This window comes from Patagioenas fasciata, chromosome 2 (genome assembly GCF_037038585.1).
Source record: "Patagioenas fasciata isolate bPatFas1 chromosome 2, bPatFas1.hap1, whole genome shotgun sequence".
NCBI classification, from domain to species: Eukaryota; Metazoa; Chordata; class Aves; order Columbiformes; family Columbidae; genus Patagioenas; species Patagioenas fasciata.
In genome coordinates, this window is record NC_092521.1 from 132,551,660 (window position 1) to 132,576,210 (window position 24,551).

General features: G+C 40.7%; 1 protein-coding gene across 1 annotated transcript in view; it reads right to left on the reverse strand.

Moving 5' to 3' along the window:
* Positions 1 to 13,567, reverse strand: part of CHN2 (chimerin 2) — a 166,928-nt gene extending 153,361 nt beyond the window's left edge. Inside the window, exon 1 of the mRNA XM_065832038.2 lies at positions 13,370 to 13,567. Within this exon, the coding sequence (XP_065688110.1) occupies positions 13,370 to 13,418 (49 nt within the window). The 5' untranslated portion in view covers positions 13,419 to 13,567. The remainder of the gene's footprint in view (positions 1 to 13,369) is intronic.
* Positions 13,568 to 24,551: the final 10,984 nt, after the last annotated feature.

The window sequence follows — 24,551 nt, forward strand, 5'->3', positions numbered from 1 at the left end:
CTCCAATAAATCACACGGTGCAGTAAACCGAGCTGACTACCAAGTCTTACCCATAAGATCGTATTTCTTTAAGTTTGTCACAACCTGGCACGTAATCAGAGAGAAAATGCCCTTGCTCATGTGTTTATGGGAGCCTTAGACAGACAAAAAATCCTGAAGTTATTCCTGCTTGACGTCACACAATCAGACTCAGTATCTGCAAGAAAGATAAATATATTCATGGTGGGAAAAAAAATCTGTTAAAATAAAATATGCAAATGCTTTCAGGCTTGCATGTCGTTGATACTTGGGAAAGGTTCTGTGCGCCCACGATGTTTCTCCTTTCAAGGGTGGTACGGGATACATCCAAATTGTTACCTCAGCAGCTGCTATTCCAAATGGTGCGGAACAGCCCCAGAAATGAACAGCATCAACTTCTTTAAGTATGTAACAGTGAATAAATCTGTTCTGAAATGTTTACTAGGGAATAGTCTGATCACCAAGCATGGGTAAAGTCAGTATCAGACTAAGTAACTGTCAGAACAGAAATCCAGGTTAACACTGTTCACATCATTGATGTTACTTGCAGTTACTTAACTGGTTTGAGCATTAAGTCTACCTAATCCGAAGCCTAAGCCTAGTAAAGCTGTACCTTTGGAGGGAGGGAGTACATAAGAGAAAGAAGGGAAAAACAAAACCAAAACTATCTAAATTTTACTGAGACAAAGCAAGTCCTAAATTGATTTTTGTAATGAGAACCAAAAATTTAAAAGGTGAATTTTTGACACAGTGTAAAACAAAAATAAGGTAAACTGTACTAAGGGGGGAAAAAGCCCTAAATATGTCCCTTATACAGGCCAAAGTTCCGAGTGAGGCCCAAGGGAACACCTCAATTCATTTTCTAATGAATTGAGAATGTTTTCTAAAAATCTAGTTTTACTCCATTTTGAGCTTTTTGGTAGTACCTGAGTAGTTCCATTTCTCTGCCTAATCTCCTCTGAGATTAGTTAAGTGCTGTGAAGATTCATTAAGTATTTACAGAAAAATTTAAAAAAAAAAAATTAGAAAATCCTGTTATTATTAAGCTCTTTATTATATATTATAGTATATCCAGTATTTCTGAAGCTAACATACTTCTGAAAAACCCTAGACAGCGATGGGGTTTACTTCTATAAAGCACATTCCTTTCAGACAAATTTGCGTACTCTTATGTTTTCTAGACACTCTGGATGCTTGCAATCAATATGCTACTGCCAGGAGTCAGTGTGCACTTTTCTAAAGCTGCTTAAGAGGTGAAGCTGAAAGCCTTTTCCTGTAAAGTCAAAGTAAATTGCACTACTCAATTACGCTTACAATCATTTTATATTGAGTTTTTGCTTCTTTAATTTTTGAGAAGTCTGTTTTGATAAGCTTATTATGCATATTGATAAGACGGATCAATTATTTGAAAAAAAAAAAAAATCAACCTGAACCAGACTCCCCTTCATTTTCACCATTTAGGCTACAGTACTTGCCAATAACTGTGAATAATATAAATTTTAAATTACACTCTTCAGCGAATATATTTATTACTGTCATATCTGAGCAAGAAGAAGTAATTGCAATACCAAGTGATGACACATACTCATCAAACCAAAAGAGATCAAAGGATCTGAAACAAATACAAGACAGAAAAGGCTTCCATGAGCCAAAGCCTTCTGCAGAAATTCTTTGAAGACAATGTGCCTCCTCCTTCATAGTTAAGAGAATTAAAGAAGAAACAGCTCATGAGGGGAAGGGGGCAAATTCCTGCTATTTTCCTAAACATTCTCCTTCCTGTTGTTTTCTTAAACATTCACACACACTTCGATACATGTGTAGCAATTCCTTACCATTTTGACTGTGGTTTACACCCACTACCCTCATGCTTCCAGCATACTTCAAGTCATTTATTCTATATTTATACAGCTACCAACCTCCCTTTGGCCTTTTCATGTGATCTCTATATAAATATATGTCAGCATAAATGAAACAACAGTAATTATATCTTGTTCAACAACATTCAGCCAAGTAGACCTCCAATTCTGACTGCACCTCTTAAGTGCATGATATGAGCGCTTCCAACTAATAATGACCTGTTCTGCTTAGTGAAGTTTTACTCTGAAATGAATTACCTTTGTCTTCATGTTGTTTTATCCTTTTAGAGTTTAATCATGGTGTGATCTGTTCCTGTGCTAAACAACACCAAACTAAAGAAAAGAAGAAAAAACTCTCAGAAATGGCAGGTTCAGGTTTAAGTTTCTGATGTCAAGAATGCATTATGTCTCTGAAAAAAGGGAGCAATGAGCTTTCACGAACACATCGAACAGAAAGGAAACAAAGAAAAGCAGCTTAGCATTACTCGACAAATGAGTATAATGCTATAGTTCTACACCTTTCAAGACAATGATCTACATTACTATAACTTAACTGAATGGTGTTCAGGAACAGCTGTTCCAGAATAACTGTTCCATAATATTTCCATGCCTGAACATTTTTTTCATTATAGCTCTTAAGACTTTTTTAAAAATCATTCTTATGTGCAAACAAGTTCCTGTATGGCCTGTATACATCTTCCAAATTTTGTAGTTCTAGAAGAAATCACAATGTGTGTTGATTTCTCAAGTTGCCAGTGCATGAAGATTTACTGTTACATTACTCATTAAAAAGAATACATTTCACTCTTCAGCTTTGCGCTTAAACTTCATTTTTTTAAGGTTTATTTTTAAAATCAATGGTACAAGGCAATTTAATGGATTTGGGAGAAGAATTTCTTGCTCTTTCCTTCTTGGAGCTTATTGGATGAACTAATTCATCACTTCTGAAAGGAAATAAAACAACTGTTTAGCAATGTGCAACACCTAACAGCATGCCCAGAAAACCTCTTCCTTCTATGTTCATGAGACTTTTTCAGATTGCAGGAGAAACCACTCAAAACTGCAATAAGGAAAGCCACCACAGTGGTCACTCCAGGTGCTGTGCTGATAGAAATGCAGCTCTTGAAGAGTTCCATAAAAGTCAAAATACGAACGGATACAGCAACCCGCTTTGTAAAAGTTCAGGATCCTGTCTATGCAACCTAAGGAAAAAACATCTCTTTTTCTTGTCTACATAATTTTGTAAATTCTCACTAATCTGAGATCTGCTTACCTCTGTCCTCCAGTTCATCCATTTTATTTCTCAATGGTTTACCAATTTAATGTTGTTTTAGTGTCACAATGGAAGAGCAGAAAAAAGCATGCCTGTCAGTCATGATTTCCATAGCTTTAATTTTTCTCCCAGATCACTCAGGAGCTCTGAAGTTTTATCCATGAGAGCCAGTCCTATTTAAGTGATTATTTACTGTTATTCTCTAAACTGAAGCAAAATTTCCAACATAAACCAATGTTAGACACGAACGAGCACGAGGAAACTTAGAATTGAAATTTGTCATTCCATTCTTGTTAAGACATCAAAGGGTTCAATATTCTTTCATTAAATAAGTTCATTAACGCGCACACACACACACAAAATCTAACTACATGCTTCAGATGGCAAAATAAAACAAATAGAGAGCTATCACAGCATGATGCTAAAAGCTGTCCATCATCTTGGCTTGCCTTGCAGGAGATCAGGAGTTATGGAGAGTACGCTCTCTCAAGAAGCAGGTATTTATACAAATTATGTATAATTTAAGTCTTCTACATAATCCTTGGAAATTCACCACCAATGAATTGACATGTTCTATATATATATATATGTATGATGTAAATGCACTGAATATTAAATATAGTATGCATGAGTACTTGGAGGAGGGGAGGTTTACTATGTAGCCTGCAATAATTTGCCCCATCAGAACAACAGATGCTGATTTAATGGAAAGAGCATAAAAATACTCAGATAAGCAATCACCCAGTCCTGCAAGTTGTTGATTTACGACCTCAATGCAGTGGGAACAAAAGCTACCAAGCAGCTTGAAGGGTCAGGACTTAGTACCTTGTACTAGCTCATAAAGGGTTTTTCGTTTAAAAACCAAAATCTTTTACAAATAATTAATTCAGCTTTATGATACTTCTGTGCACTACAGAAATTTGATTGCAACATTCAGATTTTTTTTGTAAAGCCCTAAATCTTGGAACTTTGAGGAACCTTATATGAAAAACTCTGCTCTAGCTCTTAAAAGTTTATTAATTGCTAGCCTTAATATTGGAATAAAAAAGAATGAAATGTGATCCAGCTGTAGCTGGATCATAAATCCAGCAGGGTCATATGTTCATAAAGCAAAGGAGAAGAAGGAAAAAGATTTCCAATCAAAGGAAGAAAGAGGTTTTGAGACAAATCTGTATACTGTTCTATACAGCACACTATTAAGATTTCCCTGTCAGGTCTCCTTGCAACACAAGTGTGGGGTTTGGTTTTGTTCTTAACCTGCAACACAGAATGTCAGTATCCCATATTTCAAACCCACCCCCGATTTTTCCTCTCTTTTAGGGCTCTTGTCTGTAGAAAGCAGGACCTAGAAGTCACAGCATGCTGACTCAGCAGTATGCTGTATCTCTCCTGGCTAGATATAAATAAGACAGCAACAACAGGTCAGATAGGTATTATCTCCCACAGTGACAATCAGTGGATACCTACAGAAGTGTAAAAGGATATAGTAGGCACATAGCCTATATATTTCACCAGTTGCCCAGCCTGCCTATAGCTCAGGGACTTTAGACAGAGGTGATATTGTTGTGTTTAAAAGCAGTCAATGGTTCTTTTCTCCTGTAAAGTTATCTAAACTTGCTAACAGCCCACATCAGCCACTAGCACCCCTAATTTTCCATGCCAAAGAGGCCCACAGTTTATACATGCCTTTGTGCTAGGAAGTACCTAACCCTGAACTAACTGGGATAGGATACAGGTCACTGGTGCTGTGGGACCACAGCACTGTACAATATGCAGAAACAGTACAGGGCTACATGCACACAAAAGTAGTGTTCAGCCCCACAAAAAACAAACAAACACGAACAAAACTCCAAAACCAAACCAAATCAACAAACAAATAATAATAACCACCACATACACACACAAAACCCCCTGCCTTTAACAGCAACCACAGCCTTGGAAAAGCTGAAAACAAAGGATCTGTCTGGGTCTCTCATGATGTCCTCCATCCTCTCCTCTTTCCTTTGGGGCACTCTGATCTATTTTATTGGGTAATTAAGGCATTATCAGAGCAGCTTCATGCCATAGAAGAATATTACAACATATACTCCATGTCTTCAGACAGTAAAGTTAATGCTGTGGGACTTCTTTTGCTTTTGAACACAGCACTCTGCACATTGTGGGAGCAGAAAAATCACGTTCTCCTGGTAACTTCTGCCTGCCTTCACCCTGACTGTGCCAGGATGCCTGTACATTATGTGTGCTTACTATTGTTCTTCCTTGCCCTAACACAAAGCTAAACATTTAATCAGTTGATCCGTCAAGATCAAATTTTTAGCAATTAAACATCTGCTCAACAAGCTGAACCTCATTTATGAACTGAGGTCTCCATCTCCTCTAACATTCAGCTTTCTTCACTGATGAAACAAAAGGCGTAACACCACACATGCACTTCATAACATCTTGCCTTTTAAAAGCTATGAGCAATGTTTAAACAGTCAACAAGAAAGTGAGAAGGAAGGAGAGGAACACCTACATGACAAGCTTGTAAAAAGAAATTGAGAAATGTGACTTGACACACAGATCACAGCAGGTGACACGTGATTTACTGATGATCAGAAAGGGCCCACCTAGTACTTTCTACGCTGTCAGTAATAATACCATGCTGGAGACACCTCATCTCCGGGGAATTGGACTGCCTGATAAAGATATCCTCGGAACAGATGTCTTATTTACTGAACTAATTATTTTGTGATGACCTTGATCAATACCACCAGAAGCAAGGTGAGCGACATCAGCACATTCTTCTGAATTTTAAAAACCCTTTAACCTCTTCTTATTTCAACAAACACATCAGCCCATGTTCATCAGCCAACTTTAAAGCACACTAATGTTACAAGGACGCTACTGCAACATCAGTTTCCTCCTGCCAGGAATACACTCACTTTCCAGCCCCAGGATTTGGGTTACTGTTGAGTAAAACAAGGTGATGAAACTACTATTGCTGAATTGTGCATGATTCATAGTTTGTAATAATCACCTCCAAATGTAAAATTCAAATTTACATTCTCATAATCAAAGGTCAGGAAAAGATAGCAAGAATGGGTCATTATTCATAGCAGTTAAAACTACACGTTTACACCAGGTACTGTACATAATTCTTAAATGAACAGCAACTACACCTGTAAGGAATGTGATATACACAGAATTACAGATTTATAGCTTCTTGTATAAATTCTGCTACATTTCCCTGCAACAAAAGCTTTTTCATGCAATATTAATGTGCCATTCCTTAACACACTGTTCTCCAAATATTTAATCTCCTAAGTAACTCCTCCTTTTCTAGAGGAGAAGAGCAAGTGACAACAGACTGGCTCCCCAGCATGGGAACACCTTCTGCCAGCACTCATGTTGCAAATCCAGCCACTGTTGTCCTTTAGCCAAAGGTATGTAAATAAACAAAGCAACTTTTATTTATTTTTTTTTTAAAACAACACATTTATTTGTCAAAACCACCACGTTTAAGGCTTACTTATGCACCATAATAGCCAAATTATTATCACTCAAAACACATAAAACATTATGGGCATGGACATACAAGAGTATAATACTAATGTAAAATATTCCTGCCTACAATCCCTCAGCATTTGGCATATTCAGGCCTCCTTAGAACCACCAAACAGAAGGCAAGACCTCGTCCATTGAACTGGTATCCAAAAAGGTCATCATCGTGCCAGCATGTAAGACTGTTGGTCTGATCCTCCACATATGTCTTTGAGACAAGCAGATCCGTAAGAATAATAAGACTTTTGCTTTACAGAGTCCCAATTTAAGCTAAATTGTGAGGCAGACGTGCATTGTACCACTTTCCAGGCTATTTTCTTCTCAGTAATCACAGCCCACACATTCAGTAACTAACTGTTGAATCAATCACTGTATCAGAATGGGGTACTTTGGCATTCTTCCCCTTTGAATTTTTATTATTTTTAATAAGAATGGTGAGATCTTTATAATCACCAAATACAAAAGACTACAGCTGTAATTTACGGCAAGAACACCCTGGCCAGCAGAAGCTTGGCATGAGGAAGAGAAATAAAAGGAACTCTTATTGCCCTTGTAAAAATCAAAAGTAGCACCTTATCAGCATAATGACAGCATTATTTAAATAGCTTTCATGTGCCATTTTCACAACACTATTTCTATTACATCATTGAGAATAAACATCTCTTTTCATTTACTAATCTTTTTCCCCAATTAGAATCTCTCTGAATCTGTGTACAATAGCAATTTCATTTCTTCTCATTTGCTTGCATCTTAATTAAAATCAGACTATGTTGACTTTCATTTTTACAATATATCTGCCTATTTCACATCATAGCACCTTCATGACCCCCAGAGAGTCATGAGCCTTTAATATTTTATTTTGACCTTGTTAAGTTACTGGAACCATCAAAGATTTTTCTTCTTCCCTCAGTAAGCAGTTTTTCACCCTTCTTGAAATACGCAGTATGTGTGAAAACATGTAGTTGAGAAATATGCTGCTTTTCAACATATCTCTGTTCATTTATTTAAAAAAAGGACTGCATTTCAATTTATAACAAGAATTAGTTTATGAACCATAAACTTCATTATCAATTAAATGAGGATCACTGCTTAAATGATACTTAAAGCCCTTTTCCCCTGAGCTTCAGGACAGAAAAACAGTTTTTGATTTTCAATTAAAAAAAAAAAAATCAATAATTGGCTATTTTAAAAGAATTTATAGTGTTCTTGTTCTACACAGGTATCCAAGTTCACAAAAACAGGGGCTTTGTGGGGAGCAGTAGTATCTTTTACCAGAGCAGCAGACACAGCTGAAAACTAAAAACACCCTGACCTGTGGCAGAAAGCTCACCTAGGTGTTTCAACTCCATCACCTGGTCTAACAACAGGTATTTATTCGAAAAGCACACAGCACACGAAGAAGCATCAATTCAAACTGGAAGCAGAAAGGTGCAGAGCTATCTATTCAGCCTAACACCTGCAAATTTATGTTTGCAGCTTGTAGAAAATACAAAATTCTGGGTACACCGGCACACACATTTACACATTTCCCTTGAGTCTTCAAGCCAGACTCAACCACTGTCACCACTCCTGCAGGTTAGGCTCAGGGAAAGGTTTTGTCACAGTCAGAGCCCTGCTAAAGGAAAAAGTCTGATTACACACTATCATTTTGCAGACTTGTGTTTGCATTTACCTTCTGTGTGGACCCTCACCTGACAGACAGCCTGAGCTATCAAACCTAACCCCTCATTACAGGGGAGTTATCTGGCAGAAGACTTCTCAAGTAGAGCTCAAAGCCTTGAAAACAGCTGGTATTTACAGTCACTTCACATCAGCTTTGGATGGCACAACTGTGCAAAGGCAGAGATGTCACCTCAGAAAGCCGCTGCATGGAGCCTAGCTGGGAAGCTTGCTGGATTTTCTGCTCCTCAGGCGACCAGAGCAGGCACAGCCACAAAGGTCTCTTCACTCAAGCTCATATTTACATTCCAGCAAGCAGAGCCTCAAGTTTGTCAGTCATGTACAATCAGTATTTGGCTACTGGGTGGAGGAAACTGGAGGCAGCTGGTGACAAAGTGGGAGAGGTAAATTGTTTGCCAGGAAAAAAGCTGAAAAGTTTCAACAACAACAAAGTGTAAAAAAAGACAAACTGGAATGCGTGAGAATAAGGTTCAATAGTCAGATGGGGAGCGGCAAGATAACATGCTATTTTAAGGAGAAAGCAGCATTAAAGTATAGAAACATGTACAGTCCTCTTTAGAGGATATGAGAGAAAGAAAAGATGCTGCTTGTGCACTTCAGCTGGGGAGAACAACGAAATTTAGGGGTTTACAAGGAATACAGCTAATAGATCACCTCAGCATGTGCTATAGAAAAGATTACAGGAAAGTAAAGTCAAATTCCCAGCGGCAGTAATTATAATTTCAGCACTTTATATGCTGTGCAGATTTACCCAAGGTCCAAAGAATACTACGTAACAGCTTATCAGGCCTACCTTCTTCCCTCGGCACAGTACACACCCTTCTCCCCTGGCCACCTTCAAACACAACTGCTAGTGGTCAAAGCGCAGCTTAAGTTGTGCCACCAAAAGCAGAGAGCTATACATGAAGAAATACAATACAAATACCCACAGCTCTCTCTAGATTTGTCACCAGTGAGTGCTAGCTTACTGAAAATAAAATCCTTCAGAGGCTCCTGGTAGATGGGGCCCATGACAAGTACCTCAAATTATTGAACCTATAATTAGCAGCCTCACAGTGGCTGTTGAGACAAGTACACAGACCACAGGCACAACCTCTGAAGGACGGACAGGTTTTCTAGCTGTGAAAGCAAAGGAGCAACTGATTTTGGAGTACAAATACTTGCTTTACTATTACTTTATAGTTTAAGTTATAGCTTTCCATGCATGTTAGCTCCCCATTTCTACAAATGCTATACGTAACAACCCTTCCATAAATGACAGCCCCAGCATAGAATCAAATTCTGATCTTTAATGCAGACACAAATTCAAGTGAAGACTATAATCCCACTTGCACTTTTGCAGAAACATAAATGGGCAGGCAGAATATCTACATCACAAAGTTCTCGAGCAGCTTCCTCACATTAAATATATTTGAACTGTTCAACATTTTTTCTCATTGACATGAATTGGCAGTAATCAAAACAGAAACACTACACTGCAAATGGTCACTTGCAGTAACACATTCTCAGGCTTCAGCAATCAGCATTCATGGGCAGCCATCTTCTGCCCCTGGGCCTAATGTGACTACTTTGTTCCTACAACACACATGCTCACCTGTATGATGATTTTATACATGATTTTACAAAAGAAGAGTAGAAATGGACACTGTCTAAGGAAGGAGAACCATCCATATTTTAAGAAAGGTGGGTAAAAGATAGAAGAAATCACCCTTTTAAAAAAGTGAATGAGAATTCCCATCTGACACTGAAACTCTAATTTCCACTATTATCACTCAGTCAATAAACCTTTTTACTCCTTGTAAAAGAGATTCTAGCTAATCCTTGCCTTCCCATACAGGCAATAGAGGCTAAACAAAATCTCAATGAGAAGAAAAGCTGGAGGTGCTCAGCACCACTTTGTGTTCAGAAACACCAGAATCTGGCTTTCAACCAGTCCAACTTGTACTCATGCATATGCAGGTCAGCTATTACCCCCAGAAGTTCTTAAGTCACCTGTAATTTCTGCAGAATCATGTCCTAGTGCTCAAACCTAACCACAAATTTGGATGTTATAGACACTAATTTAAGCACAAAAGTGAGGCAGATCTTCTGATGTTACTTCAAAATAACAGCAAACCCTAACAGTCATCTCAAACTGGAATTATTTAGATCGTCTCAAGATGAACAGTTTTATTTCTTCTCAGAATGTTTGTATATAAGAATGTATTAAAAAAAAAAAAAAAAACAAACAACAACTAAAAGACATGTTTTGCTGAAGCTAAAAATGCATTTGCAAATATGGCAATTGTTCCTAGATTATTTCAAGATCTAAAAGCATTACAAACACAATGCTTTAATTTGGCTTTAGAAGTTCCCTATGAGATGAAAAACAGTAAACTGCTCTTAAAGATGTTCAAAAGATCCAGCAAGACATTACGCAGCTTCATCAAGGCCAAGCATCAAGTCAATGGCAGAGCTGAGTCCTGCAACGTGGTATTCTGCTATCAAACACAAACCTTACTTCCTTTTTCCATCAGTAAAATGTATTGTGATACTATCACCTTCCCTCTTCTACGGAACAGAAGTAATTATACTATTTGGAAGTATTCAGATTGTTAAGTTAAACATACATACAAATTCTACCAAATTAAATTTAAAAGCAAGACTGTTTGGTTAGATTGTGTGAACAATATGCTCTAAGACTTGCTGAGTTCTGAGAACTGAAACCACAGACAGCCAAAATACAGCTGCACACAGTCAGATACGGTGTCTCTGCTAATACTGGAAACTTTGTCATGCTGCAGCAAATTTCACTTCTGATTGGTATTGTGCATAGAAGAAATACAAACTGAATGCACTGGAACAAAACCAAAAAACACTCCAAGGTTCTAAGTTATGAAAGCCGAGGGCACTGAGTTATTTTATGAGATACTTGACAATATTTATTAGTTGTACTACTGTGGCATCCAAGAGCCCCAAGCATGGGCCAAGGCTCAGCTGTGCTCATCCTTGCAAAAATACAAAACAAAAGATAAACCATAAACTGCTGTAGGCTGGAGCTAAGGGCTTCACATAAAGCAGGGTACTGTAAAATGTCAAAGCCCCTGACTTTTAAGTATGTGCATCTAAAGCCCAGAGCTCAGTTCCTTGGTTAGATGTTAAGTTTGGTGCTAGATTCACCTGCTAAGCTGGGACCAACCTGGAGTTAGCTGACACCAACTGCTCCGACCAAGGATGTGCCTGAAGTCCCACTATTCCCTGCAGTTCCAGCATTTGAACTAAGACTGCAAGGGAGACACATCTGTCAGTTCAGCAGACAGATCCTGGAGCCTCAAATCAGTAAAGCCAGTGGGGATTCAGAGGTGTGTATCCTTTCTCACAAGCCAGAACAGCATGCAAGCAAGACTATGAGATTTGTGGAGCAAGGAAGCTCTGCACACAGGGACATATGTGCTTCTGCAGCTTCATGCTTAAAGCACCAAAGAGGAAAGTTGCAGGTTCTAGTCTAGGCTCTTATAGTTGTTTCTGGTTTTATCACAAAACTTAGATGTAAAATTATACAAATGATCCATAAAATAAATATCACACTGCCCAAAAGAGTACCTTAACTAACAAGCTATTGAGCTAGGTTGGTTCCTGCTTGTTTTCATTCTGGTCTTGCGACTCTTTCATTGTGAACACAAACACAAGGCACAATTTCTTGTGCTTACTTCTTCCAGGTGCTTTCTAGTTAAGGCAATCAGAGCTCACATTGTTTGCATTTTTTTATTAAAAGAGTTGGGATAAATATTTATTTTAAGTACCTAGTTCTTTCTATGGATCTGGCTGTAACTTGCATTCTGTAGCAGGGATAGAACAACTTAGGTTACACACACACACAGAAAAATCCATAGGTGCTCACTGCCTTTTAAATTTACTTATGTTTTTCTACAGTTGTATTCACAGTTGAAGTAGCTTGTCTGCTTTTCACAGCACACATTGCTATGTTTAAGAAGTACTCTTACAAATTCTCAGTCTGGCACCTCAAATAAAACACTGGGTCATAAGTCCCTTGAACCCCGAAGTTGTTCACCTTATTTATCCCTTCACCCCAATAACATGCCAGAGTAACAACTCTCTACCAATTTCTCGTAACTTCAACATTAAAATAAACCACCCAGTGAGCTAAGAAGCCGGCGATGACACTACTATCACGCTGCTTTCAATTTCAGGCTGCCTCGTTCACAAACGCACCGTAACTTTTCTGGCTTCCTGCAGGCAGCGATCCCACCCCTTCAGGGGGAAGCACCACCTTCCACCCCAGCACCGCAAAACTCAACGCACACGCAAGCTCCTCTACACCGCGCACGGCCCCCGCGGCAGAAACCCTGGGGCTGTTTTTCACCTAGAGCATTTTTTTTAATCCGGATCGGGAGTTTAATCGTTCCCAGTACTGTAGAAGTACTCAAAACGCCCGGGGTGCCACGACGCCCACCAAGGGGTGCGTTTGGCAGTCTCCGGCCAGCGCGGCACACCCGCGCAGCACCCCGCGCCGAGATGCGATGCGGGGCCGCTCCTGCCCCGCGGGGACCACAGCAGAGGACGCCCGTCGGCAGGGCGACGTGGTCTCTGAGCACCCCGGGCCACACAAACCCCGAGGCGGGAGCTCCCGTTAACGCGCCAGCCGTAGAAGCGCAGGGGGTCGCGGGCGCGCCCCTTCCCGAGTCGGGAAGGATGCAGCTTCACCGGCGAGGTAGCCGGGCTCGGGGCTTCTCCCGCCCCACACAAAGGCACAGCGGGGAGGCGAGCCGCACCCCGCTGCGCCTACCCCGTCCCGCTCCCCCCGTCGGCGCCACTTCAGGGACAACCGGCCGCGGGCAGGGGCATCGCCGCCCCCACGGGGCTCAAGAGCCACCGCGGCGGCTGCCGGCGGGGCCGGGAGCGCTCGGAGCGGGCGGGACGGCGAGGCGCTCCGCAGACAGGTAGCTCCCTGCTAAAATGGAGGGAGGGGAGAAATGCGGCGTTCGCCGGAGAAACTTACCGGAGGAAACCGACGAGCCGGACAAACTGGAGTTACTGGATGTGGCCATGGTCCCTCCTCCTCGCCTCTTAGCTGCGAGCCCCGCGTCGGCCCCCGCTGCTGTCCGGCCGCCGCTGCCGCCAGCCCATCGCAAAGTGCCGGGGCCGCGCCGCGCCGAGCCGCCGCTGCAGCCCGCGCTGGGCTCCCCGCGCCGCCGGGGAGCGGGAGGCGGCCGTGCCCCCGCCGAGGCGCTGCGGCCGCTCTCCGAGGCTGGGCGAAGCTGCTCGGCAGGTCAGGTAAAAGGCCCCGCGGCGCTTCCAGTGCCCTCTCTCCGCCTGGGGAGCAGGGCTTACCTTGTGACGGGAACGGGAGAGCCGCCCTGCCAGCGCCTTCCCTCGCCTCCTCCCTTCCCTGGCCGTCCCTTCCCTTCCCCGCCTCCTCGCGGGCAGCGCTGACAGCCCGCCGGGGAGACCCGCCGCCGCAGCTCCCCTCACGCACACAAAGGAAGCGGCGGCGCTGCCGGCCGGGCTGCCGGCCTCGGCTGAGCGGGCAGGGTGGGTCCCGGGCGGGCGAGCCCCGGCGGAGCGGCAGCCCCGCCGAGCGACGGCCAAGCCCCTTTCTGGCTGCCGCCGCCTGGCACGGGGCTGGCGGCGAGCGCGGCTCCTGCCATGTGCCGGCGCCCGTCCCGCCTGGCCCGCCGGGGCGGCAGCGCCTGTTGAGCGCCTCGGCTCGGCTCCCCCCTCAGCGGTGCCGCAGTGTGGGCTCCGCGCTCGGCTGCGCTCCCGCGGGCGCGGCGCCCTGCCACCTCCTAGCCCGGCCTGCGCTCGCCCCCCCGGAGCCGCCGGAGACCGGCGCTGGAGCGGGGCTGCGCACCTGGGGCAGGGCTTCGCCCCCGACACCCTTTGTCCGCCCCCTTCCTCCGCAGGTTGCCCTCTGTTCCCGCGGCTCTCCTCCTCACGCCTGTCACGCTCCCACCCTCACTTTTCTTTTTTTAAAATTCTTCCTGGCATCCGTTTTCTTAAAGTGAATAAATAAATAAAGGAACGGGGTAGCACCAATACTGCACTCTCCCTGTGCTGCGGGACCCCGGCCCAGCCACAGTTGGGGCCTGCCCACCTCCCGAAGCACTCCAGTTTTGGGGAAACACGGGGGTCACCCACTGGGCTGGCTGCCAGACACACAAAGGGGGCACGGCGGGTCTAAGGCAGACCAGCCTGGGCTGCTTGCCCTGTGTCCTAATGGGCGAGTGGGAAAGAGGAAGAGCCAAGAAAGCATTATTTGTAGGCTTCCTCTTGTTGACTGCCCTTCGTGTTTCCTTCACAGTGGTTCATTGCCAGCCAAAGCTTCCATCTCATTTTATAAAACAAGGGCAAGGAGACTGCAGGAAGGTGGTCGGCTGCCCTATGGTTCTTAACAGCCAAGTGGCATGGCAAGTCTTGCTGGCACAGGATCTGTACGAAGTCTACAACCCATTTGCCTTGATGATGATTTATGAAAGACTTCCATGTTTCGTAACAGAGTCTGTAACACAAAGTTACTTCTGTATCAGCGAGGAAGTCCATTAAAGTTTATTTGGCAAACGAAGCCTTACCCACCCAGCTACACAGTGGCTCAAACGAGCGTGCAAGCCGCCTGGCCTCTCTGTAACCTGCACCCAGCCCCTTCCCTTTCTCCCAGAGCTAAAATAGAACCGGAGCTTCCCCAGGCCCTGCAGTCGGCTCCCATTTTTAACTCGGGAAAACAGGTACCGAGACCCCCTCTAGCGGCAGAGACACCGGTAGCAGCAATCCCGCAGCCGCGACGAGCGGGACCGCCGCGTCCCGCACCCCCCGCGGGATTCCTGCCAGGAGCTCCGGGGATGCGGCCGAGGCCAACTTGCTTTTCCAGGTTTTATTTTGTAATGACGGCTTGCTCCATACGCGAAGGAACAGGCTTTAAACCAAGATTTAGCACTAAGTTTTATTAATCTGTAAATTGCCCTGTGACATACTTAAAAACAGGACAGGCGTGTCACTGCTTTTTGGGCTTTGGCCAAATATTTTGTGTCACACATTTCAAAGATTGAATGCTGAGAGCAAAATGAGAAAGGTAGAAAGTTATTTTATCTGCTGGATTAGGTTATAAAACCAGGGTGATATCTGGGATGTAGGAAAATACTGTAGTAATATGGTAAACGTCAAGATTGTAATAGTAAATTTTTCATTTGCAGAGTATGTCATGTTGAAGTCATATTCGCTTGTCTCCTACATGTTTGTTTTTTTCTGTTTCTCCTGCTATATCTTTCTTTCTAGTATTTGTCTCCCTGTAGTCTGTTGCCCTCCATAATCTAGCACTGTCTTGCCCTCTTGTCTCTTCAGCAACTGTTGGAAAACTGTGTCATATGAGCAGTGAAATACAGTGGTGTTAAAAACACTAGCAGAATCTGCAGGGAAAGAGAGAAAACTCCTTCACTCTGCTGAGACTTTGCAGACAGAAAAATATTTTCATAATTAATTTTAAATTATCTTTCCAGCTATAGGTCTGGATAAAGCAATAAAGGAATTTCTTTAGAGAATGGCTACTCCATGTATTCCAATAATTGCAAACAAAGTATATTCTGTCCAAAGTCAGTGGGGCCAGACGTGTCTGGTTATGAATGTGTGTGCCTTTAAAGGACAGGCAACTGTTGATAATCTTTGTAATAATAGAAGGTATGAGGTCAGGTAATCTCAATTTCTACAACATTGAAAGGTAAATTAATAAAATGAAATGTACTGTAGATTAAAAGGAACTTTTTCACATTTCAAGACAGGATGGCTTTTTTCTTGTTAGTAATGAAGAACATAAAAGCCATGAAAGTAGAGGGGATATTACTAGATCAAAGGGGAAGCAAATTTCAAAGAAACAAAAGTAGCCTTGTTATCTAGAAGGTGCAAAGTGAAGACAATGCAATCAAATCTCACTTCTATTTTATAGAAACTGTGAACAGATTCTGTCTTAGTCTAATTTGTGCAGAGCCCACACTTACCCATTGCTAATAGAGGAAATACTCAGATAACTAGAATACACTTTAAATTGTAAACTAAGTACTCTTTCTGATGTAGAGTATTCCTGAGCTTTCCACATGTACGTGCTTCATATAAGCCTGCTAAAAATCTTGCACTTTACTCTCCCTATGGAACTAAATGCAGTTCTTGCTTGCATGATATCTGCACTTTTATGAAAAGTTCCAGGTTTCAAAAGTTTTGAGGAACTCAGAAAAATCACATTTCCTTATATATGACCTTAGAAACCCCCCATGGATGGACACTGCCATTGACATTAACAGTGACCTGCAAAGGAAAACTATCAAACTGTATGAGAAATATCTGAAAGCTTTCCTTTTTTCATGCCCAGAGAAGATTCCTTGAAAGTTTCATTGCCTCTAGGTTGGTTAAATGCAATTTTTACTGACGGATTTTCAATTGTGTGTTTGTGTGTGTTGATTTTTTTGTCTGGTTGGTTGTTATTGTTTTGTTGTTTGGTTTTTTTTGTTTGTTTGTTTGGGTTTTTTTTAAATGAAGTCATTGGGGAGTTTGTCAAAGAACAAGGGTTTAACAAGCCAGTTCTCAGTATATAACTAAATGACAAAGGAGTGACTGCCTGCCTCAGGCTAACACCCAGCTAGCAACACAATACTTGAAATTACATTAAACTTGCCACAGAAGAGACTGTTGTGTTGCAAAAGCTAATAGATATGGGACGCCCAAAGTAATGGCTGTAAGATTAAAGGAACCCAAAAGCATTGCTGCTCGTTTCCAAATAAATCTATGAAAAGATTTTAAAAGTTTCTCCAAACTTTCAGTGTATCAGGTTATTTCTGTGCCTGACTTTAATTATCCACTCTTACACTTCCGCGTGATAGGATTCCTATTCAAGCTAGAGCTTACACACATTTCGTTCTCAAGTAACCAAAAATGAGTAAATACCATCTAATTACGGCAAATAATAAGACTTACAGCTCAAGGCCTATTGAACCCAGCAGAAGACTAAGTGACATTACATTTGGCAGGAACTCTTTCACAGTGTAGTCCTGAACCTGTTGATGTGCAGGTACATGCACAATTAAATTGTCGCATTTAGTCTAGTGGAACAACGTACTTTGGTAAAATTACAGGTGTGAGCAGGATGAGGACCTGCATTTGGAGATCCTTTGGTGCAAACCATTGTGATTTTGACAGCTGTGGACATGTCTATGCTGCTTTTCTGCTATGGAGTGGCCTTGGTTCCCCAGACAACTGGGCTGTGCTGGTTTGTGTCCTTATTTCAAAACAAAGGCTCTGCGGAGCAGACAGGCCAGCTGCCTCCTGCACAGACATCAGTGTCATAGCTAACTTGTAATGACTTTGTGAAGGCAAGGCAAATCATAGCTGATAAATAGGTTTTTATGTTCCCATGCAATAAAAGCTAGCCCAAAGTCACCCTCCCCCTGGACAGCAGGAGGAAAACCTAGAAATAACAAAGGCAAGTGAACAGAACTGTGCTGGTTTCCTTCAAGAAGGCAGGTTTTTCCCTTTTGACCAAATTGCTTGTTGCATGTCAAAATATCGACATATATTTAATATCCTTGTTTCCTTTCATTCAACTTAAGACATAGTAGGCACTTCCACTGTGGAGACAAAGACCTCTGCTTAGAATTTCTTTCATTTTCCTGATTTGGCAGAATGGTTTCTGCTGCAGAAAAAAAAAAAAAAGAGATCTGAAACACAAATATAGATTAGAAAAAAGAAAAACATAGGTCACTAGATGGGGCCTGTAGCAGCATAAATCCTGGCATCAGCCTGGCTTAGCCTGAAAGACATTAACCTAAGGCAGGCAATCATTTATATCTCTATCTTCCCTTAAGTTTTTCTTAATATAATATCTAAGAGTAACTCCAGGTAAGAACAAAGAGAAAGAGCCAGGCTATTGAGCTAAATTATCTGCATGAGTAGGCAAAGGAATGCTACAATATTATCAGAGAGGTGCTAGGAGTGATAGAAGCCAGTGTTTCTTTAAAAGACTGGAGATGACAATGTTCCCAATCTCTTTATCACTGTGACTTTCATTTAAGAAATCATTACTTTCAATTATCACACAGGATCACAGATTATTTTTTATTATTTTCTCCTTCACTTGTTTATAGAGTTTCTAACCTTCTCTATTGTCACCACTCTATTACAGATATTAAAAAAAGCACAGCTACTAATGTCTTAATCATATTGACATGAAACCTATATCTTTTCGTAAATCTTCGTTTCTATTATTACCCAGCAGAGGCTTCCTAATTCCATATTTCAGAATCTTTGAGAGACCAGTTAATGCTGTATATACAAAACTCCCATTGCCTGAAATTTGTCTCAAATACAATTTATCTCAAACTTCTACAGGTTATCTCAAAGAGACTGTTGAACTGATAGTTATCAGTTCCACCTGTTGAAGTCTCCCTTATACAGGAGCCATTTCCTAAGACCCCTCCAGAAAGAATCTTGCCCAAAATTAGTGTGCTGTGAGTGCCCCTAGCCATAAGCCCTTCCCTTCCAACAACGAAGCCAAGCTTCGTATTCAGCTCTAGCAGCCAAGCCTCTGTAGATGGCTGCAGTGCCATCCTTAAGGCCCTTCTGGATTTGCAGTCATGGTATCTCAGATTATGTTTGTGGAATCTGGTGTAAACGGCTATATCTGACTGCAGAGTTAATACACCAGAGTGACAACAACCTACTCTGCACGGTAAACCTGGTGGGGAGGACAGGAGTTTGAAACCTAGTTAATGAATTTATTTCAAGATGAAAATTTGTGTCTATTATTGGTGGGTTTAGATAGCTTGGAAAAAAGGTTGGGTTTTAATTAAGTATGCAAATTAGAGGAAAGTAAAGACTTTTGGCCCACTGCTTTGATTATGTAATAGCTATAGAAATATAAATGTTCTGCACAAGACAGCAAGACATATGACACAAAGATTTAGTGTTGTCAAATAACTAAAATGCTAATCCTTCCTTTGATGTTTATATCGCTTAGCTGGAAAGGGAGGAAATGCATTATTCATTCTTTGATGTTATGAAAGGGAAAGGCCTTTATAAGCAATATATAAGCCATATTTATATACTCTTCGCAGTACTTGGAAATTTTACTCAATAAGCACAAGCAATAATAAAAAATATAAACCAAAATATCAATAAATAGCAGATGCACACTGTATTTGGATATTAATAAATTATGTGAGCCATTATGGCTGCAACAGCAGGTGGTGGTGTAGTTCAAGACTCTCTGTGATTTCTCACTTTTTTTCCTCATACTCCAAAGAGGAAGGTTTGAGTCCTCTAAGACCTGGTGCAGTTTTTAGCTCTGCACCCTTCATTGATGAGCAAACTAGAGGTATCTACTGAATTTTATTCACTTTGCAAAAAACATGCAGCAAACAGGCTGTTTGTCACTGGTGAGTGCTAAACCTGCTGCTATGACTAATTTATGAATGTTCATCCTATTTGTCCTTTCATCTTTCTTCCTGTCTCATACATCCTATTTTAATTAAATCTCAGATTGAGAGTTCACTGAAGCAGAGAATTTCCTTGTTATGTTGTTTTCAAAGTTTTTTTATACAGTGGAGCTCTAATCTGTAATTGGAAGGTGATAAAGATTTTGAAGTCACTAGAGTCAGCTATGTAACTGCCATTTACCTGATTAAAAAATGTACAGAAAAATTTCTAGTGAAATTGAACGTTACTGTTTTTTTCCTTTGTTAATAATAAGCAGCAACTTTCAAATCCCTTGCCTTAGAGTACAGAATTTGAAAGTCCAAACTACTTGTAGTATAGTTCTCCTTCACATCGTTATCAAACTCTCCCTTTGGTACATGATAGCATTTTGCTATTTTTTTTTTCCAGAAATGGAACCCAAGACTACTAAGTATTCAAGCAGATATCTATTCTTTTTTACCAAATGATAAACACTCATAATTTTGGACCATGAAGCCTTTTGTTGGTCCAGGCAATAAGCATCAAACAAGTACAACATACATAGTTCAAGAGGATTTTTGTCAATGTTTTTGTACCACCTTTCTCTGAACAGAATGGGTCATTCTATAATTATTGGAAACAATAGCATTACCATGTAATTTAATGCAGGTGAAGAGGTGGAGAAACAAGAATAGAAATAGTTTTGAAGAACTTAACAACAATCAGTCTTTTTTCCTTAGTATTCTGATTCTCACGTTACTACATACTAAAAACCTGAACATAAGATATTGGCCTATTGTTACTAAACTGAGATTTTCTTACAGAAATGTTCCAAGCAGAGCATCCTTAAAACAAAACTCAATGACGTACAGTGCACCACTTTTATTAAACTTTGGCCTTTTATCTAGACTGACATTTCAATGAATTCTTTTTCCTCATAGTTCAACATTTCCTCTTTTTTGAACCTGCAGTAAAGTCATCATGTTGAATTCACAGCTTCCCAATTACCATGACAATGCAGTGATATCAAAGTCTCAGCTTTACTCTTTCATTAAGGCGGAAGAAAGAGCAGAGCTCAGAGCAGAGCTGCTTTAACTTTTCTGTCATATTTTTCCTTGTATTTGAATTGTATGCAAACCTATGAAGATTTAATTAATTAATTTATTTGCAATTTCAGCATCCTCAGTGCATTTCTTCGTACTGAGGAATTTTAGCCAATAGGTTCGTTTGACAACTGGTCAATGCAAAAATTTGTTTGGATATTCAGAATTAATGAACTGCGTTGGAATTGCATGATCTGTTATCTAAGTTATGTGTTATGAGCCTTTTGTAGCAAAATCGGCAGTTGTCCAAAATAAATTTATTTCAGCTACAGAACTGAAAATCATATTCATCAGACTCTTGCAAAAACAAAGCTTTGCTCATTTATTTGTCAAAAGTAAATTAGTCAAAACATCTATTTAGAAGTTATTTACTTCAGATGTTAATGAATTATTTATCTCAATATTTATCCTGTTTTACTGTGATCCCAAATTCTCTTAATCAGCTACAAATATTTTAAATGATAGTGGGGCAGCTGCTAGAGGAGAATTCCCATCTTAATGTGTGCTTTATTTATAAGCATTTTCTGCCCCTTTATAAAATTCTGTCTAAACATAATTTTGTGTACTTTGTAATTTACTAATATAGACTAGGGTAGCCTCAGGCTTGGCTGTTTTATTCTTAAATATGTCCAGATACGGATGCTCTGTATTACATATGCAAACAGAAAGCCTACAGGCTATAATAGTTTTGTGGTTGGGTTCTGTATTCATCTGTTTTTTCTTCATTTATAAAGTCAGATATCATATGTAGAGATTTTGGATGTTTCCTTGGACCAACATACCATTCACCTATGTAATACAATTTCCTAAAGACCTACTGATATTAAGCATCCTAGGTTCCAAATGAAGACATTTCTCTTCTCCACAGTTTTACTGAAGAGATAAAATCAATATACAGCTCCATATTTGTCCCTTAATGCTTGGACTGGAATCTTGCCTCTGCTGAAGGCAGTAATAGTTATTCTCACTGACTTCAAAGAGGCCAGTGTTTCACCCTTCATTTCCCTGCTGGATACTACTTTTCCCTTTAAGCTACCATGTATCATAAAAAGAGATATGCTTTGGGAACTATAACACCACAGTAAAAATTGTAATGCCACAAGGCAACGTCGATATATATTTTTATGTAGTAGAGGAGGGAAGAAATAAAACAGGAGAGACAAATGTTCCTATTCACAAAGCTCAAGAGTTTTTGTTGTATTTATGAATGAAAACACATCCTTTCAAGCAATGAAACCCCCATATACCTCCTTAGTACCATTCCACCAAGGGCAGCTGTCAGGTAAGCACAGCTTTACCAACAAATCTGTTCTTATCATTTCTCAGGCACAAAGAAGGTTAGAAATAGGATTTTGAGCACTAATGAGTTTGTGAGAAATGGGCCAGTATCAAAGTTGTTCTGTGTATCTTAGGTACTGAAGCATGATCCTGGGAACTTAAGTTCAGCTTTATTATAAGATATGGCATCATGGATTACCTTGCTTATTTACTTCAGTTTTTATATGTATCTGCTGCCTGAAATGTAGTTTACAGCATCCAGTCCAAAGTACCTAAAGGATGACACTATGGAGTTCTACCAAAAAGTTAAAAATAGAAGTGCCTGTATCCTGCAACCAATTCTTGTCTAAATGCTCAGGAAAAGAAGATAACCTTTGTCTCACTTGCATAACTGGATAAAGTTATCTTGTAAGCAGACAGTAAGGAGCAGAGATCCATAGAAACACCGAGCAGTAGGGAACTCTTATGATTTGGGCTGTTGGCCGCTTTTAATTTCCTAAGTCAGGTCCATTCTAAATATGTGACAGCCCTGACCCTGAGGGGAAGGCCAGGCCTTGGCCCATCGCTGTTAAAGCCAAACCTACATCAAATTCGCTATCATCAAAACCTCCCCCTGTGAAATTGACAGTAATACTTGGGTGAAATCTCGATGTCTAAACCTGTTGTTTGTAATTTTGGGGGGCATGTTTGGCCTGCAAACATAAAAGCACAACTGAGGGAACATTTTAATGGAAAGGTAGTAAAGAATATGTCTATACCATAACCAGTTTGCTCTAAGTATGTATATATACGTGGTCTATATAATAAATATAACCTTGGTAAGTAAGTATCTGAGATTGGCAATGGAAAAAGCTGACGAAGTGAGCCAAAGCAAAGTGAAGTCTTCAGTTTAAAATCAGTGCCAGAGGTAAACAACAATACCAGGAAGGGAATGAATGTCTCCTGATGGTCAAGCCAGAACCCAGGAGCCTGTCTGCAATACCTGTCATAGCCTTTTTAAATTTTTTTTTTTTTTTTTACAAAAAAAAGGGTGCTTGATTAAGCCAATTCTTTGGCTTACTCCATTTGGTGCATAATTAACTGGATATTGAATACTCATTTTGCGTGTTATATAAAATCAGTTTAAGTGGGCAGGAAAACACTCAGAGTACAAATGAGCTTTCATCAGTGACTGAAGATCCTATTGTCTATGACTCAAAAGAAAAGTAAACAGAGGTGCCCATGCCCAACCTGCCTTTCATTTCACAGATCTAAAAAGAAAACAAAACATCAGAAGTACTGCTCTTATTATAATGCTGACATTTTGAAACATGCAAAAACATTGAGTCAAATGCAAATTCTAGTGAATTTTATCAGAGGCGAGTGCCTCAAATGAGATGATTCTAAAATTGCACATTAAACTAAAGATCAAATTAGATGGAATGTATGTAAAAGAGTAATAAATATATGTGTGTAAATAGCATTAATACATCATGAGTTTAGCTGGGCAGAATGGGGGCTGTAAATCTGTTGAGGATTATTTGGTTCAAGATTGCAAGGGAAAAGAATGTTGGCTGTCGTTCAGTTAAACTCCTGCTGTGAACACCAATAAAAAGATGACCTTTTCAGGCTCTGCAGAAGTCCCATTTAGCAATGATGGTTTTGCCTAAGAGCATTAGGAGCACTGTGCTCTCAAAAAGTTAAGAAAACAAAGGGAAAGAGCTCTACCACAGAAACGAACAGCAGAGTGTATGTCTTCAGGAGGAAATGCCTCAGAAGAGTGGAGAATTAGGTCAAGTGACCTGCTAATAACCAAGAACTTATATCAAAGTTTGTCCCAAAAAGAAAATGGAAAAGACTGGTGCAAATGTTAAGTATGAAATCACAGCACATCCCTCTGTGGGAGTGCCACTGGGCAGCTGAGGAAACTTGCCAATGAATAATTCTTCACACTCACCCAAGTTAGTAGAATTCAGGCAAAATGTGGCACAGGGCAAATAAGGTTGTTCAGTAGCCTTTTTTGGTCCTGTTAGCTACCTCTGTCAGCTTATTAAACACTCAGATTCAAAATATACATGAGTTAAACAGAATTTATCTTCTTTTATCCCCAGCTGGAAAGATGAGCAGAATTTCAGACAGCCTCATGCCATGGGTCAGCCTGGTTGGAAAGAGGCAATAACTGAGAAGGATGTGCTTGTGTGAGTCCGAGATGTCACCCACCTACACATCTATGAGCGTGTATGTACCACTGCTCATATTCATATAGCCTTGGGAAAGCCAGAAACATTTCATGACTGGCTGAATACGAAGCCCTTTTTCTCTCTCCACTGGTATAGAAAAAGAAATAATTTCTGTGGTCATTAGAAGGCTGCAGATAATTTTCTTAAAACA